General features: G+C 39.2%; 1 protein-coding gene across 4 annotated transcripts in view; it reads right to left on the reverse strand.

Moving 5' to 3' along the window:
• The window catches only part of ptar1 (protein prenyltransferase alpha subunit repeat containing 1), a 124,344-nt gene that overhangs the window by 85,780 nt on the left and 22,139 nt on the right, over positions 1 to 16,425 (reverse strand). For all 4 annotated transcript variants that reach the window (XM_012857676.3, XM_021313616.2, XM_036131027.1 and 1 more), the window contains exons 2-4: positions 10,323 to 10,492; positions 9,934 to 10,000; positions 9,494 to 9,598 (exon numbers count right to left, since the gene is read on the reverse strand). In XM_012857676.3, the coding sequence (XP_012713130.1) occupies positions 9,494 to 9,598; positions 9,934 to 10,000; positions 10,323 to 10,492 (342 nt within the window). The remainder of the gene's footprint in view (positions 1 to 9,493; positions 9,599 to 9,933; positions 10,001 to 10,322; positions 10,493 to 16,425) is intronic.

Genomic DNA, 16,425 nt, shown 5'->3' on the forward strand with positions numbered 1-16,425 from the left:
GCGTTCTAATTTTTTAAGTAGGATTTCATGATTTATTGTATCAAAAGCTTTCTTTAAATCTATAAATATCCCTACTGCCAGTTTCTTACTATCTATTGCGTTGGTTATTTCTTCTATTAAGTCAGTTACGGCCAGCGATGTTGACCGGTTTGCTCTGAATCCATATTGACTGCTGATAAGTAGCGAATGTTTTTCTATGAATTGTTCCAGTCTTTTCTTAAAGAGTTTTTCCAGGATTTTAGAAAATTGTGGGAGAAGAGAAACAGGCCTGTAGTTAGTGAAGAGGTGTTTGTTGCCAGTTTTATACATTGGTTTGACCTTCGCTATTTTCATTTTGTTGGGAAATGATCCTGTTTGAAATGATAAATTGCAAATATAAGTTAGTGGTTTAGAGATTCCTTTAATTACTATTTTAATAGTTTTCATGTCCAGATCATCACAGTCAGTGGAAGTCTTATTTGTACAGTTATTCACAATGTTTATGATTTCTTCTTCTAGTACAGGGTTGAGATATAAGGAGCTGGGATTATTCTCAATTAGATATTGCTGAGTTGCAGTTTTTGTAGTCGGTATTTTTTCTGCTAATTGAGGTCCTATATTAACAAAAAATCTATTAAATTTATTGACGACACTTTTCAAATCAGTTATATTCTGTTCATTATCTATAAAATAGTCTGGATATTTGTTATTGTTAACTTTTCTAATGACTCTATTTAAAATATTCCATGTTTCCTTAATGTTGTTTTTATTCCTATCCAGTAATTTATAATAATAGTCCTTTTTACATGTTTTTATAATATTAGTTAACTTATTTTTATATTTCTTATATTTGTTTTCTGATTCAGACGTTCTATGTTTTAGAAATTCTCTATAAAGTTTGTTTTTCTTTTTACATGCCTTTTGTATTCCTTTTGTGATCCACTGTTCATTTTTTTGATTGCTTTTCCTGTTATATTGTTTGATTGGGCAGTGCTTGTTATATAATATTTTAAATATTTTTAAAAATTCATCATATGCTGAATTCACATCATTCATTTTATATATTAATCTCCAATCATAGGCCAACAACTCGGCTTCTAGAGCTCTTAGTGTCTCTTCAGACGTAACCCGTTTGTAATGCGTCTCTATTTTTTGATTGTCTGTTTTGCACTTACAGTCGTAGACTATGAACACTGGTAAGTGATCGGTTATGTCATTCATTAATATTCCACTAGTTAAATTATTTTCCAGCACATTTGTAAAAATATTATCAATTAAGGTAGCGCAGTGCGATGTAATGCGACTGGGCCTGGTGATTTTAGGATACAAGCTTAAACTGAACATGGTGTTAATAAATTCTTCAGTCATTCTATGTCTATTTGGATTGAGAAGGTCAATATTGAAATCCCCACAGAAAAATATTATTTTTTGATTAATTGTTATAAATTTTTCTTCTATCCAGTTGTTGAATACTTCAATGTTTGATCCAGGGGCTCTATAAATGCAACTCACTAAGACATTTTTCCTTTTTTCCATGAGTATTTCTATAGTCACACATTCAAACATGTTGTCCATCACAGTTGACATTGTTTCAATCAAGTTATAATTAATCTTCTTATCAACATATAAAGCTACTCCTCCTCCATTTTTGTTTTCTCTGTTCTTACAAACCATTTCATAACCATTGATTTCAAAGTCTATGCCCTTATCACTATTGAGCCAAGTTTCTGATAAGGCAATAACATTGAATGTCTGTGAAAGTTGTTGGAGGTATTGTTTGATGCTGTCAAAATTTGCATAGAGGCTTCTGCTATTAAAGTGAATTATTGACAGCTTTTGTTCCATTTTAATGCTGTTATTGAACTGATCATCACTGTAATAGTGACAACTATCATTGCTGACATTATAGAAGTTGTTATCAGGATCAATGTCAATTTCAATATCTTGCTGATGATAGTTTCTGTGTTGGAATACGGGTAGCTCTATATCCTCATAGGCCGTGATATGTTGCATGTTTCTCATTCAGAAGTGAACGTCAGCTATGTCTGGCTGTCTGTCATACATTGTTGGATAATTTAGGGGTACTAGTACGTGGATGGGTGATCAACTTATCATAACGTAGGTAAGCAATGTCCCCTCTTTGACGTGCTGCTTTTAAGTCCGGCATTAGTTCCGCCCTCCTTTTCCTTACTGCATCCGTGAAGTCTTCGTTAATAAAAATCTTAGATCCCTTAAGTGCCTTGGTGCTCTGCAGAATAGTTGATCTGTCCTTGTATCGTAAAAATTTGACAACAATGGGCCTGGGTCTGTCTCCTCTATGTTTACCGGTGCGGTGAGCTCTCTCAATGTCAACCTTATGTTGAAAGTTTAGCTTTTCATTTAAAATAGTTTTCACTTTCTCCTCAGTCTCAGCCCAAGTCTCATTTGGTGATTCAGGAATTCCATCAAAAACCAAATTATTTCTCCTTGATTGCCCCTCAAGGTACTCCATTTTATCCGTGATAGTCATCATACCCTCACATACTTTAAATATGTCTGACTGCACCGTGTCATTTCGGTCCTTGTGCTTAGCACTTTCTACTTTAATGTCGTCAATGTCTTTCTGTGTAAATTGCAGACTGGTTTTAATGTCCTGTAGTTCTCGTGTCATTGCGTCCATTCTGGTGTTAGTAGTGTCCACAATGATTTTAACAAAACCCTTAAAATTGTCCTGTTGTTGTTGGAGTAACTCCATATACATTTGCTTTTGCTGGCTCAGCAACTCTTTGACTTGCGTGAGTGATACATAGTCCTCATCTTGTCTCCCGTCGGTCTTGGATCCTTTTGGAGGCATTATTTTGCTTCTTTTTGCCTGCCGCTTCCTTAAGGCTCCTGCTCAGCAGTTGGAGGCCACTGCGCTGTCTCTCTGTGAACACAGACACCGGACAAGGCAGAGTTTTACCTCTGCCTGTTGTCAATCCAACGCGTCGTTTTCCACTGGTTGTTTTCTCTGTTAGGTCGGTTAGCTGCCGGACGTTGGCCTCGTCCCGGTTAGCAGCCGTGATGTTAGTAAGCTAGCCGCAGCAAGCTAGCCGCACTGTCGCTCCCTCTGGTGTCGCCGCTCTTGGCTCACCGGTAACGTTGATTCACAAACTCCAGCTCTCGTGAAGCGAGACACGTAAGCGGGAAAAGAACCGCGATGAAAACTCACCTAATTAGTATTACACATGGAGCGTAAAAGTAAGATAAAACAGTGCTAAAACTGCGGAAGTAGCGGAGGTCAACCAAGGCTGCCAGCGCATGCTGGCAGCCTTGGTTGACCTCCAGACTCGGAGAATAAATACAACAGAAACAATTAATTATTACTTGGGCAGCCGGCGGGCCGGTGCAACTTCATCCGCAGGGGGTTGGGGACCACTGCCCTATGGGGTAATAGGTGTACAAAAGTACGGAAGCTGCAGAGAGGTGTGTTAAATTATGGCTCTGCTTCATGGTTTAGACTTTGAGTTGTCAGCCTTTTGGAGAACTAATAAAACCGGCCAGATTCCTAGAAAGAAGAACTGCGCTGTAAGAGATTATGAGATTACACAGACTGGACTGCATAATCGGTTACCATGGAAATTACAGATACATGCACTGTGGAGGCACAGAGTCTGATTTACTTAGATTGGACAGAATGACTGATGAGGGGAAAACATGTCAACTAGGACAAGTCTGCATTGTAGTATGCTTGCTCAATGTGATGAACGGAACACTGATATCATGCTAAGCACGTCCCTGAATGAGTGTACACAATTGGTCTTACTTAATGTCTGTGTGAGGAATGAATGGGGCTCTCTGGAAATCCGCCTGTCACGTTGTTGTGTATGTGAGCCCAGCACTGAAACTGTAAACATCCCTCTGCCTTTTAGATTAAATATGGTAAAATATACACTACCGTTCAAAAGTTTGGGGTCACACTGAAATGTCCTTATTTTTGAAGGAAAATCACTGTACTTTTCAATGAAGATAACTTTAAACTAGTCTTAACTTTAAAGAAATACACTCTATACATTGCTAATATGGTAAATGACTATTCTAGCTGCAAATGTCTGGTTTTTGGTGAAATATCTACATAGGTGTATAGAGGCCCATTTCCAGCAACTATCACTCCAGTGTTCTAATGGTACAATGTGTTTGCTCATTGGCTCAGAAGGCTAATTGATGACCAGAGAAACCTTGTGCAATCATGTTCACACATCTGAAAACAGTTTAGCTCGTTACAGAAGCTACAAAACTGACCTTTCTTTGAGCAGATTGAGTTTCTGGAGAATCACATTTGTGGGGTCAATTAAACGCTCAAAATGGCCAGAAAAAGAGAACTTTCATCTGACAGTCTATTCTTGTTCTTAGAAATGAAGGCTATTCCATGCGAGAAATTGCTAAGAAGTTGAAGATTTCCTACAACGGTGTGTACTACTCCCTTCAGAGGACAGCACAAACAGGCTCTAACCAGAGTAAAAAAAGAAGTGGGAGGCCGCGTTGCACAACTGAGCAAGATAAGTACATTAGAGTCTCTAGTTTGAGAAACAGACGCCTCACAGGTCCCCAACTGGCATCTTCATTAAATAGTACCCGCAAAACACCAGTGTCCACATCTACAGTGAAGAGGCGGCTGTGGGATTCTGGGCTTCAGGGCAGAGTGGCAAAGAAAAAGCCATATCTGAGACTGGCCAATAAAAGAAATAGAAAAAGATTAAGATGGGCAAAAGAACACAGACATTGGACAGAGGAAGACTGGTAAAAAGTGTTGTGGATGGATGAATCCAAGTTTGAGGTGTTTGGATCACAAAGAAGAATGCTTGTGAGATGCAGAACAAATGAAAAGATGCTGGAAAAATGCCTGACACCATCTGTTAAGCATGGTGGAGGTAATTTGATGGTCTGGGGTTGCTTTGGTGCTGGTAAGGTGGGAGATTTGTACAGGGTAAAAGGGATTCTGAATAAGGAAGGCTATCACTCCATTTTGCAACGCCATGCCATACCCAATGGACAGCGCTTGATTGGAGCCAATTTCATCCTACAACAGGACAATGACCCTAAACACACCTCCAAATTGTGCAAGAACTATTTAGAGCAGAAGCAGGCAGCTGGTATTCTATCGGTAATGGAGTGGCCAGCGCAGTCACCAGATGTGCACCCCATTGAGCTATTGTGGGAGCAGCTTGACCGTATGGCACGCAAGAAGTGCCCATCCAACCAATCCAACTTGTGGGAGCTGCTTCTGGAAGCGTGGGGTGCAATTTCTCCAGATTACCTCAACAAATTAACAGCTAGAATGCCAAAGGTCTGCAATCCTGTAATTGCTGCAAATGGAGGATTCTTTGCCGAACGCCAAGTTTGATGTAAAAAAAATCTTATTTCAAATACAAATCATTATTTCTAACCTTGTCAATGTCTTGACTCTATTTTCTATTCATTTCACAACGTATGGTGGTGAATAAGTGTGACTTTTCATAGAAAACACAAAATTGTTTGGGTTACCCCAAACTTTTGAACGGTAGTGTAGTTTCTGTTTCAAGAGTCTTTTTATTACTACAGAAGTCTAAAATACAAATGCCACATCTGGATCAGAGAGATGGTAGGGGGGTCACGATACCTGTTTTTTCACGACCAAGTACAAGTATGAGTACTTCAGTTTAGATACTTGCCGATTCCAAGTACCGATAGTGAGTACTTAATAAACTGGTACTTATAGATCACAAATAATTTAACAACATCATTGACCACTGAAAACGACTGACCATCAAGGGCAATGAATTCGGTTAGGGCTTCAGTAATCTTCTCTCCTCCCCAGTCCTTTGCTCCCCATCCCCGGACTCCTTTTGCCTGCTCCATCACGCCGCCACACATGTAGGTCCTTGCTTGAGGGGGGCGTTACTGGAGGTTGCCACTTTCTGATGACATCCCTCTCCCCAATTTTATCATGCATTTTAGACACTTTCACTCCAAACATTTTCACAACACACATTCATGTAGGCCATGGTACGGGGGGTGAGGGTTAAGACGTCTGGGGGGGGGGGGGGGAGCCTCGGACGGCTCCCTTCACCTCCTCTCGCATTTACGACAGGCAGTCGTATAGTTGAATTGTGGTGACCCCCCCACTTGGGATTGTTGGATGAGAGTGTTATGTGGGAATGTGTGTACAGCGTCTATTTTTTTTATTTTTTTTGTAAGTCTCTGTGTGGTGAGTGGGGCACTAGGGAGGGATGTGAATGAGTTATTTTTTTTCTTCCAGTTATGGGTCCGGTCCACTCCCTCTCCCAAGAACAACTCAAGTGTCCGCTAGGTGCAGAGCCCATCCCCCCACGTCCTGCCCCCCTCCGCTGCGCTGGCAGGCGCCTTGGCCCTCTGGCGCATTGACGGTCCTCGGGTTTGGGGCGGGTTCCCGGGTGGGTGCCGGCCCATTCCCGGTGGCTGCTTCGCGGGGCCTGGCCCCCCGGGGTTCGGCCGGGGCCCCCACCACGGGGGCGGGGCGCCCCTGGGGCCTCTGGCCCTCAGGGCCCATGGCCGGGACCACTTCAGCGCGGCTGGCTGCCGGTGGAGCCCACAGGCTCGTCCCCGCGGCTCTTCGGGGCGTCGGCATTGCAGTGGCTGGGGGATTTCCTCGGGGTCGTCTCTCCTCTTTCCTTGGGAGGGGGGGGGGGTTGCAGATTTCCTGTGTTAGCCCCTCTTGGGCGCCCTGCTTTGGGGGCCCCTTTGGGAGTCCGGGGTTATGGGTCCCCTGCCTCTGTGCTCGGGGAAGGCGGGCCTTTGGTTCTCTACAACCACTATCGAGCTATTTCCTTCTGGATAATTTTCACCTAAACTAGTGCACTCTCACAAACTCCCACAGGTGCAGGGTTCCAGATATTAAGTGTTCACCTATATACAGAAACTCTGTAATTTATTTATTTATTTTCTTTCACTTTCTTTTTTCAGGTATCACTTTACACATGTCAGCAAACAGCCACTTGGTGTATAGCACCACTACCCAGTACAGAGTGGTATCTCGCCTTTGAGTTGCAGTGTAGCCAAACCCAGGAGGAAACTCAATTCAGAGTATCGGCTTGCTTTTACAAGTACTAGTTCTCGACGCTGGTATCCGGCCCGATACCAAAACCAGTATTGGAACACAGCCAATCCCAGTCCTAGTGTCTCTAGTATAGGGTGGGGCAACATGGACCAACAATAATAGCTTGCTATTTTTTAGGCTGAATGCCAATATAGGATATTTATCTCGATATGTTTTTCTTTTCATAGACTTTTCATACTGGTGGTTCCTAGAGTCTCTAAAAGTTGAATGGGACGCAGATCTTTTAGCTATCATGTCCCTGTGGAACCAACTCCCAAGTTTTAGTCCATGCATGAGACAGAAACCCTGTCTACTTTTAAGACTAGGCATAAACTTTCCGTTTTGATAAAGCTTACGGTTAGAGTGGCTTAGGTTATCCTGATCTATCTCTGTAGTTATGCAGCTTAGACTGCTGGAAGACATCAAGACCTATTTCTCTCACTCTGCTGGGTTCTTCTACTGTTCTCCAATTTTGCATTATTTATTGGTATTTTAACTTTATGTTTTCTATTGATACATTTTTTTCAACAGGTAGGGTGGAAAATGGTGTGTCTTTCGACTTTGTCATTCCTGGACATTTTGAAACGTTTGCATGTTTGGATTCAGGATACTTGGATTTCTACTTATTGGATTTGGTGGATTTTTGATGCATCAGCAAATAAAGCGGATGTCGGTAGCCATTTCGCCTTGATCAGGCTGCCGGCTGCATATGACGCGCTCACTAAGGCGGTGAGCGGACATTTCTGGAAGGTGGAGGAGCAGGGCCGAAAAGCTGGATGTGCTGGTACGCAGACTGGCTTCGGTGGTTGAACTCAAAGGGGCTGATAACATCAAGGACAATGGCCTCTGGAGAGTGTTCACAGAAATATAAACACTTTCACCCAAACAGACACACATAACTGATGCTCATATGAACTGATGAACCTACACGCGATTAGTCTCAAATGTTTACCTTCGGCTATTTGTGTCTCGTCTTATTTGTGCTTTTTGTGCAAGAGATTTTTGATATCTCAAACTGTACCGTGTTATAGGATAAAGTATGAGTTATGTTTTTTCCCCTCCCACCTTCCTTTTTTTGTGGCCTCTATCTTTTCACAGAGTAATGGCAGCACCATGTGGGCACCGTGTAAGGCAGTTCCTTGGCAGCAAGGCCTCAGTAAATCGTCTCCCCCTGAAATGTTTGTGATGTTTGTTTGTTTATGTTAATGGCGATTTTACTGAAACAACAATTTCCCTCTAGGATTATTAAAGTATTTCTGATTCTGATTCTTTGTCTTTCTTTTCTTCATAGTAGGTACAAATTGTCGTTCACGTTCTTTCAGGAGTGAATGCTGCTTGTCAAGACTCGATGCAATCACTTGGTTTCTTTTGATAGGAAACCTTTTGACCAATCTGTCAGGAAGCTTTGATTGAATTTGACTTTGTAAAGTACCTTGAGATGACATGTTGTGAATTGGTCCTTAATAAATAAAATTTAATTGAATTATATTTTGCAATGCTTTTACATGCTAAGCAGCAAGATAATGAAATTATGTTTGTGAACTAAATAAAAGACAAAGAGCACCACATTTTGCTCTATATACATCTGGTCAGCTGGCATAGTAGAATTTACACCGGCAGCTTACAGAAAGATTCTTGAATGAAATTCCGATCTTTTCCGAGTTATTTTTCACCGTAAGTGCAGCTGTTGAAAAAACTCCTATTAGAGGGACTTCAGACACTGTACCAGTGTGTTGTGGCATATCATGTGCTGTGCTGTATTTTGGGCTAGTTGATCATTACAGTAAACTGGATTTGTACTTCTGCTGTTATGTTTTTTAGCTTAGTAATAAAGTAACGAAGAGCTACATACGTGGTTCCTACAAAGTCAGGAAAAGTGCACCATTTATACACATCACACCACCAAAAGTTCTGTCCATGCAGGTTTTACTTTTGAAACTTGAGCACAGCAAAAATATTTTTGTGAATTCATAGAAAAATTGTGGCAATACTCCTCAATGATCCAAAAGAAGCAGACTTCAGTGATAGCTGGGACTCCACTCTGATATGATTTGTTTTTGTGCTGCAATTGGAAGTTGTGTGGCATAAGATAAAAGTTCTGCACTTTGCAGTTTAAAACAACATTGATTTTTTTTTTTGGTACAAGACTGTGCTGGAATAAAATGATTGTACCAAAGATGTGCAGTATGAATAAATGAACCATTACACATTGCTAGTCACTAAATTCTTGATTTTATAAACTACTGCAACTGCTGTTATGTAACGTAGGTAGGGTGAGAGTACATACACATAGTTGCCTTGGGTTCTAATCCCAACCCAGGCCATTTATATCTCACGTTCCTTTCTCTCCCTTTCTTGTCTAGTATTCATTAAACAAAGGCCACCAGTGTCTCAGCACCTTAAAAGTGACAATTTAAATTTTTCTGTTGAGTAAAATGGTACCTGTGTATCCACGTCTCAGGGCTTTTGGGGAATTTGGTGAGGGCAAGCTTGCTCAGGTAAAGGTCCCTTTCTGGGTTAAGAGCACCACACTGCAGCAACTCTTTCCTGTAACATATCACATCAATATAGTCATCTGTAAGACCCACGGTCAACTGCAAAGAAACGATTCATAATAAATTAACCAAATAAACAGCAGTTTTGCCAACATTTTTAAATTAGAGATAATTTTTAGTAGTCTGTAACTAGGAAAAAACTATTTAGAAGAAGTAGCAAGCCTTTTTTTAATATTCATGAACACATTTATATGTAAACCTCTATATATAAAACAAAATTAAAATCAACCATGGCAGAGACAGGAGTCCATTTGTTTCTCTGAATCTGGTTTGCACTTAAAAAGTTAAAGACAACTATATAATAATAGGATGCAGTATTTCTTTTACCTGACATTCCAAGCAGTGGTGAAATCTGGGTTGAGCAGCAAAAGAGTGCAAGTAATATCCACTAAAGCTGTTGGGCACAAAAACACACACTGTCTCATTGTTGTGTCAGCAACCAGGAAAAGTTTTATGTACAACAAAGCTAGATAGTAAGATTGTCTGGAATTTTTTTTTAAGGTCAGCTGATAGCAAAACACTTAAACTCAACTACCCTTAAAAGTTTGATATGATGAGTTTGCAAGAATGTTGATTATATGGGCCAACTTGAAATAAATGCAGTCATATGATGAAATATAAACATCTTCTATTTGTCACACTACATGCCAGATGAAAAAATAGAAAATGCACTGTGTTAGACACACATTTTAAGAAGCCATAACGAAAAGAAATACCTTCCCTGTCTAGCCAGTGTTTGCGCTGGCGGTAGAGGAGCAGCTTGTTGTGGACATATGGCAGCAGAAACTTGATACACCAGCTCTCAACGCCCAGCTTGTTCTCCACCAGCACAATGGGACTGCGGTTGTAGCGAGCTTCTGGGCACTGTATTAGGCCAATCTCATCACTGAAAAACATGCCGAAAACAACAATCAGGACGGTGGCAGAGTTTGCATAATTTTGCTTTACTGCTGATATGGCATGCGTCACCATGTATTATATAGTGCACTGATTATAAAGAGAGCCACATTATTTAGTGATAATTACCTAAATTAAATCCCTGAAAAAGAATCAATCATATATTGTTTTTTTCATAAATTATGATCATATATCATAACGGAATAATCACTTCATATATACAAACACTAACAAAAAGTAAAACTGAGTACACAGTGAAAAAAGCCTGTGATACAGAGAAATATTTAGCAGGTTTTATTTCTGTGTGCACGCCATACATATATCAGATCTCAGATCAGGGCCCCGTTCTTCGTACGTTGCTTAAAACATCCGAGATCAAATGAGACATCCAAGATGATATCATCGTGCTAATCATGATCCGGTTAATTGGGTTCTTTGAACACACCTGTTATTTATGATTACTATGGCTGGATTGAGTTATCTGAGATAACTGTGCGTTCATTCATCGCTTTAAAAGGGGAAATGTATCGATAGTAGAAACAATGATCATTGCTATTGGCTGTTCAGCATGGCCAAAGAAGGTGCACAGTTTTTCCCAAGCAAAACAAGAGCTTTTAATGGAAGCTTATGCCGAATTTAAGTCATTAATTAAAACGAAAGGTAACACCTCAAAGTCTGCTAAAGGAGAGAGGGCTGGCAAAAGGCATCAGACAAATTACATGCATAAGTGCTGTCCATATTAGATGTTTCTATTAACTTTTACAGTATGTATTTCTGCTTTTTAATAATTTCATATTTACTCTGTTCTTTTATATCAGAGCCTCCACGGGACCCACTAGAACATGGGGATAAGTAAAATTTAAGTACAAGAATATTCTACAAAATGGTAACCTTTAATTATTATACTTTATTTTAAAAAGGCACTTGTTATGGCAACAGATCCAATAGCGGTGTCATTCCTTAGACACTGTTAAAATTCTCAGTTTGCACGCGTCCTTTACTTCCAAACAATTAGTTATCTCTAAAAAAAAATGAAGTTTTTCCTTTTCTAAGTCATGCACAGTTTACACGGTCAAAAACTATATTGTTCCTTGTCTAGATAATCTATCCATAGTTTTTACTAATACAATATACGGCTCGACAAGGAAGCAAGCCTTTCAAAGTAAAACTAAACTTCACAATAAAATGGCCTGAACAAATCTTCTTACTGAATATGATAAAAATAAAAAGCAAACCATCATACAAATAACTTAAATATTTTCCATTTATGGCTCTAACAAAACTTTTACCTCTTTAAAAGCCACTGTTAAATGATGTTTCTCTGTTTATAACAGCCACCAAGAAAAATCTCTCTACAATTACACTGTCGCGCTGCACTAAAGGATCCTGTCTATTGCGCAATACGCGATTAATTCGAAAAGCTCTGAAATTATCCTTGCACCTTCCGCAACAGGTTGCAGTTGTAAAAATGGACGACGTGGATACGACAGACTTTCCTATCTCCTCCGCTTATAAAGCTGCGATCTAATCCTGTTTGCATTAAATAAGTTCTCGAGCAGGCTTAAGCTTGCGCACATGTTGCTATGACAACAAGTGCAGGATGTCTTTCGAAGAACCAAACGATCCAACATCATGCCAAATCGTCAACAATCAAATCCAGCTAACTGAGTTAGCGACGTACAAAGAACAGGCCCCAGGTCTTTATTTGGAAGGTTTCCAGCTTACTTAAGGAGACATTGCCCTTGCATAGGTTAAAGGGCCAATATAAGCAAGAAATTTACTGTAAAATTGACCAAAATCATTCTCATTTGTCACCTGGGATGTAAGTAACATTCCCTATAAACTATCGGTCCATCAACAATGTCTCAGTCAAGTTTTTCTCCTTTCAAACCAAGAGGTACAGTGCTATTTCGGTGCAGTGTGTAGCCCGTATTTACTTCCTGGTTCCTGAGCTAATCATATGAGAGTTCCCAGGGTTACAAAACAGAACGCAACATTTGGTATTTTATCTTGGCAAAAGAGCAGCGTCCTGAGTAAGTATAAATTCAGTGGGATTTCACAGCAGCAACAGACTGTTGAGGAAATGACATAATCAATTATCAATTGTGTATGCGCTGTTCTGATTTGAAACATTGTGTCATTATTACATATACTTCCTTTAAATTCAGGTAGAAATGAAAGTAAGGCAGACCTCCACAATAAAAATAAGAAACTTAGGTAGCAGGGAAATAGAAGAAAAACAATGGCAGACTGGATAATATGAAAGGATTGGCTGATTATTAATAATAATCCTAATCAAGAAATGTTACAAAAGTCACCGTTGGTGCATTATCAGACAGTTTACCAAAAAGGGATAAGAGTACAGCCCTTCAAACAGTAATTACCCTGCAAAAAATAAGCACAAATAATTGTTCTTTATACATATGTGAATTACTGTACAGTCAACATGAGCCAATAAACCCTACATACTATTCACTTGTCTACTGAAAGAATAACAGAAAAAAAGTGAAATTGGTGTAAGGAATAATGCCCGACAAGGTGTCCATTATCAAAAAATAATAGACAATGCAGAGGCGTGAACCATCCGACACAAATCTACAGGGCAGTCAAACTTTTTTAAAGTAGCAGGCTGCACACTATCAAGTAGGAGGGTGCACTTATGCCGTGCCCGAGCCCCGGAGGGGAGAATTTTGAAAAATAGACTCTCCCTGATATATTTTGTAAGCTTTCAAGACAGGTGATTATTTAAACAATAGAGTCAGAGTGCATGTTTCAAATTCAATAAGAGGCAAAAAATGTGAATGATCAATTCTTCAAAAACATTTCTTTTTTATCATTATTCTTAAAACATTATTTTTTCACATGATGTTATCATCATGTTTTAACAAGACAAGGTAATCTCCATTTGCATAAAATTAGTTTAATTTGAATTACTAGCACCACATAAAACAGATCAGATTAGGTGAGGTCTATTCATCTTATTATTATTATTCACAGTTCTGTTCTAAAAACGATCGTAACATTTCTTCACGAACAAAGTCGAATTTGTATGATAAAAATACAGGGTTGGAATTTGAAATTGAATTCACATGTTTAATTTTTTCAGTCATATTGCTCTTTCGAAATCTCTCATCTCAGTTTAATTTCACTTGCACTCATCACACACACGATATCGTATCATCGACGAGGATTCTAGAGACAAACACAAAATGCATCCCCTGAAAAACTTTGATAATTTGCTGCTGTAATATTATATTATATGTAATATTATAGATTTTTCAGAATAAAAAGCTAACAGATGTGCATAATCAAAAAATATCAGAAATACAATTATAGAGCATTCAGTATTGTAAGAAAGCCCACACTGTTTCTGGATAAATACATTACTGTATGAGTTAAGTTCTATTCCGCTTTATGCCTCTTTCCTTGTAAGTTTGAAATGTCCCATGCTCCTGAATGCACCATAGCTTTCTGACGCTCGTAAATGCATCACACTGGTCTATGAACGCGGTGCTGTGCACGTTTGATCTTCGCTTAAAAAGCTTTGCAGTTTCAAACTCACGTCGGCTCTCACGGTTTTATTGCACTTTTCGGCATAACACCGGTCTGTGTTTTGATCGAAAAAGTAGCATCTCGGTTGGAACAACGAACCCAATCACTCGTTAATGTTGCTCTCAGTGGAGACAGATGCTAAGGTGATTTTTGGGATGTATAATCGGGGAAAAGTAGGCGGCGGCAGGAGCTGCTATAGACGGCGATTTGCCGCCGTTGACTGGCTACTTTTGACTGCCCTGAATCTAAGTCCACTACCCTCTACGTGTGCCAGAATCTTATTCCCAATAAGATACAGATTAGTATTACTGAGGCGACACAGTAAGAAAAAGACTTGTGACACAGTGTTGTAGTTTAATGTTAGTAATTACCCAAAATAAACTTGTTACAGTACACCACTGTTAAGGTGTATATACACATTATAATTGCACATTTAAGTTAAATTCTTAATTTCTTTTACATCAATTTCTTCTTTCACGTTATACACACACATTTTTTTTCCACCAGCCACTTTGCAAGGTGGATTTTTTTTTATTTCCATGCCTGTTTGTTCACAGCACAGTGTGAACAAAGCAGGAAGGTATTGCAGTCACAGGGCGAGGGTTTCGCTATATTTCAAATTAATGAAAGAGGTCCACACCACAGGTTTCAGACATTTCTTCTTTGTGTGATGCACTACTTATTCTTTGTCAACAAAGACACATTTTAAATAGGATTGTGACCATTCCACACATGAGTGTGGAATGGTCTTTAGGATGGCACTATTTATACTATTTTATAGAAACATTGAACAAGTACTATCACGGACATAAAATCTGTTTTCTGATTGACTCTGACTAATATTAGCATACCGTTAGCAGAGATGCATTTTTTGTGTTTCACAACTTTATTGGCAAAAAATATAGACAAAGTATGTAGCCTACAAAGATTATGTTTACAAACAGCAGCCACGGGTCACTTATATAAAAGAAAAAAGAGATTTATGTACAAACTAGAAAAGGCTGTTCCTGCGAAACAGCAGTGAGAATGCTTTCCTGCAGAATGATTGAGGAAAAGATGCAGAAGATCCTTTGAGCATAAGATGCGGAAGATCCCTGCAGAAGTGAAAAACTAGCTGAAAAGTATTGAGATCCAAGAAAAAACAATTTGAACATGAAATGACAAAAGCTGGAGGAAGGGAAGAATGTTTTGAAACAGCTAAACCAGTTAAACTGTAGTAGTAGTAGTAGTAGTAGTAGTAGTAGTAGCAGCAGAAGAAGTAGTAGTTGTATCAGTAGCAGTAGTAAAAGTAGTAGCAGTAATAGTATCAGTAGTGTTAGTAGTATTAGTATCAGTAGTAGTGGTAGTAGTAGTAGTAGTAGTAGTAGTAGTATCAGTTTTTAAAGAATTTGAAGGAATTTGAAGAATTTAAAGGACTCTGTAGTAGTAGTACTACTAGTAGTAGTACTAGTAGTATCAGTTTTTAAAGAATTTGAGGGAATTTGAAGAATTTGAAGAATGTCAAAAATTTGAAGAATTTGAAGGAATTATTCCAATTAGAGCTACTACTAATACTACTACTACTAGTAGTAGTAGTATTAGTAGTAGTAGTAGTAGCAGTAGTAGTAGTAGTAGAAGTAGCAAAAGTAGTAGCAGTAGTGTCAGTAGTAGTAGTAGTAGTAGTAGTAGTAGCACCAATAGTAGTAGTAGTAGAAGCAGTAGTAGTAGTAGTAGTAGTAGTAGTAGTAGAAGCAGTAGTAGTAGTAGTAGTAGTAGTAGTAGTAGTAGCAATAGTAGTAGTAGTAGTGGTGGTAGTAGCAGTAGTAGTAGTAGTAGTATCAGTAGTAGTAGTAACTATGTGAAATCCAAAAAGTGACAGAAAATTTACACATGCCTGAAAATCACTGGAAAATTTTAAAATATTTCGAGGAAGTGACTGAGAATTTCAGATTCCTGCGTTCATCACAGCCCCTGCAGTGGGCAACAAAAGGTGCCATTCTAAGCAATGGAAGCCTGTCCCTGACCTGTAGTAACCTCTGGCCAGCAGAGTTCTGTTGTCATGGAAACTCACTCACAGCTGCTGGTGTCCGTCTACTGCAGGCACAGACTTTGGCTCAGAAGTGCTCCCATTGGAATAAACTGGGATCACTTTGCCTCAAACAACTCTGGATATTTCCTCAACCGTTGGGGCTAGAGACGTAATTTTTTCTGCATTTCGGAACGCATAGGGGAACAAGACAAACTATCATTTTTTGCTTGAATATCTTAATATAGGCGAAAAAAATCATGAAATACAGGGGAATATTGACGAAAATTCAAAAATCCTCTAAAATGGGTCCCGAACAAATCGCTGTAGCTGAAAAGTATAAGAGATATCAAAATAATTCTTTC

This window comes from Fundulus heteroclitus, unplaced genomic scaffold, assembly GCF_011125445.2.
Source record: "Fundulus heteroclitus isolate FHET01 unplaced genomic scaffold, MU-UCD_Fhet_4.1 scaffold_40, whole genome shotgun sequence".
In the NCBI taxonomy this organism is placed as follows: Eukaryota; Metazoa; Chordata; class Actinopteri; order Cyprinodontiformes; family Fundulidae; genus Fundulus; species Fundulus heteroclitus.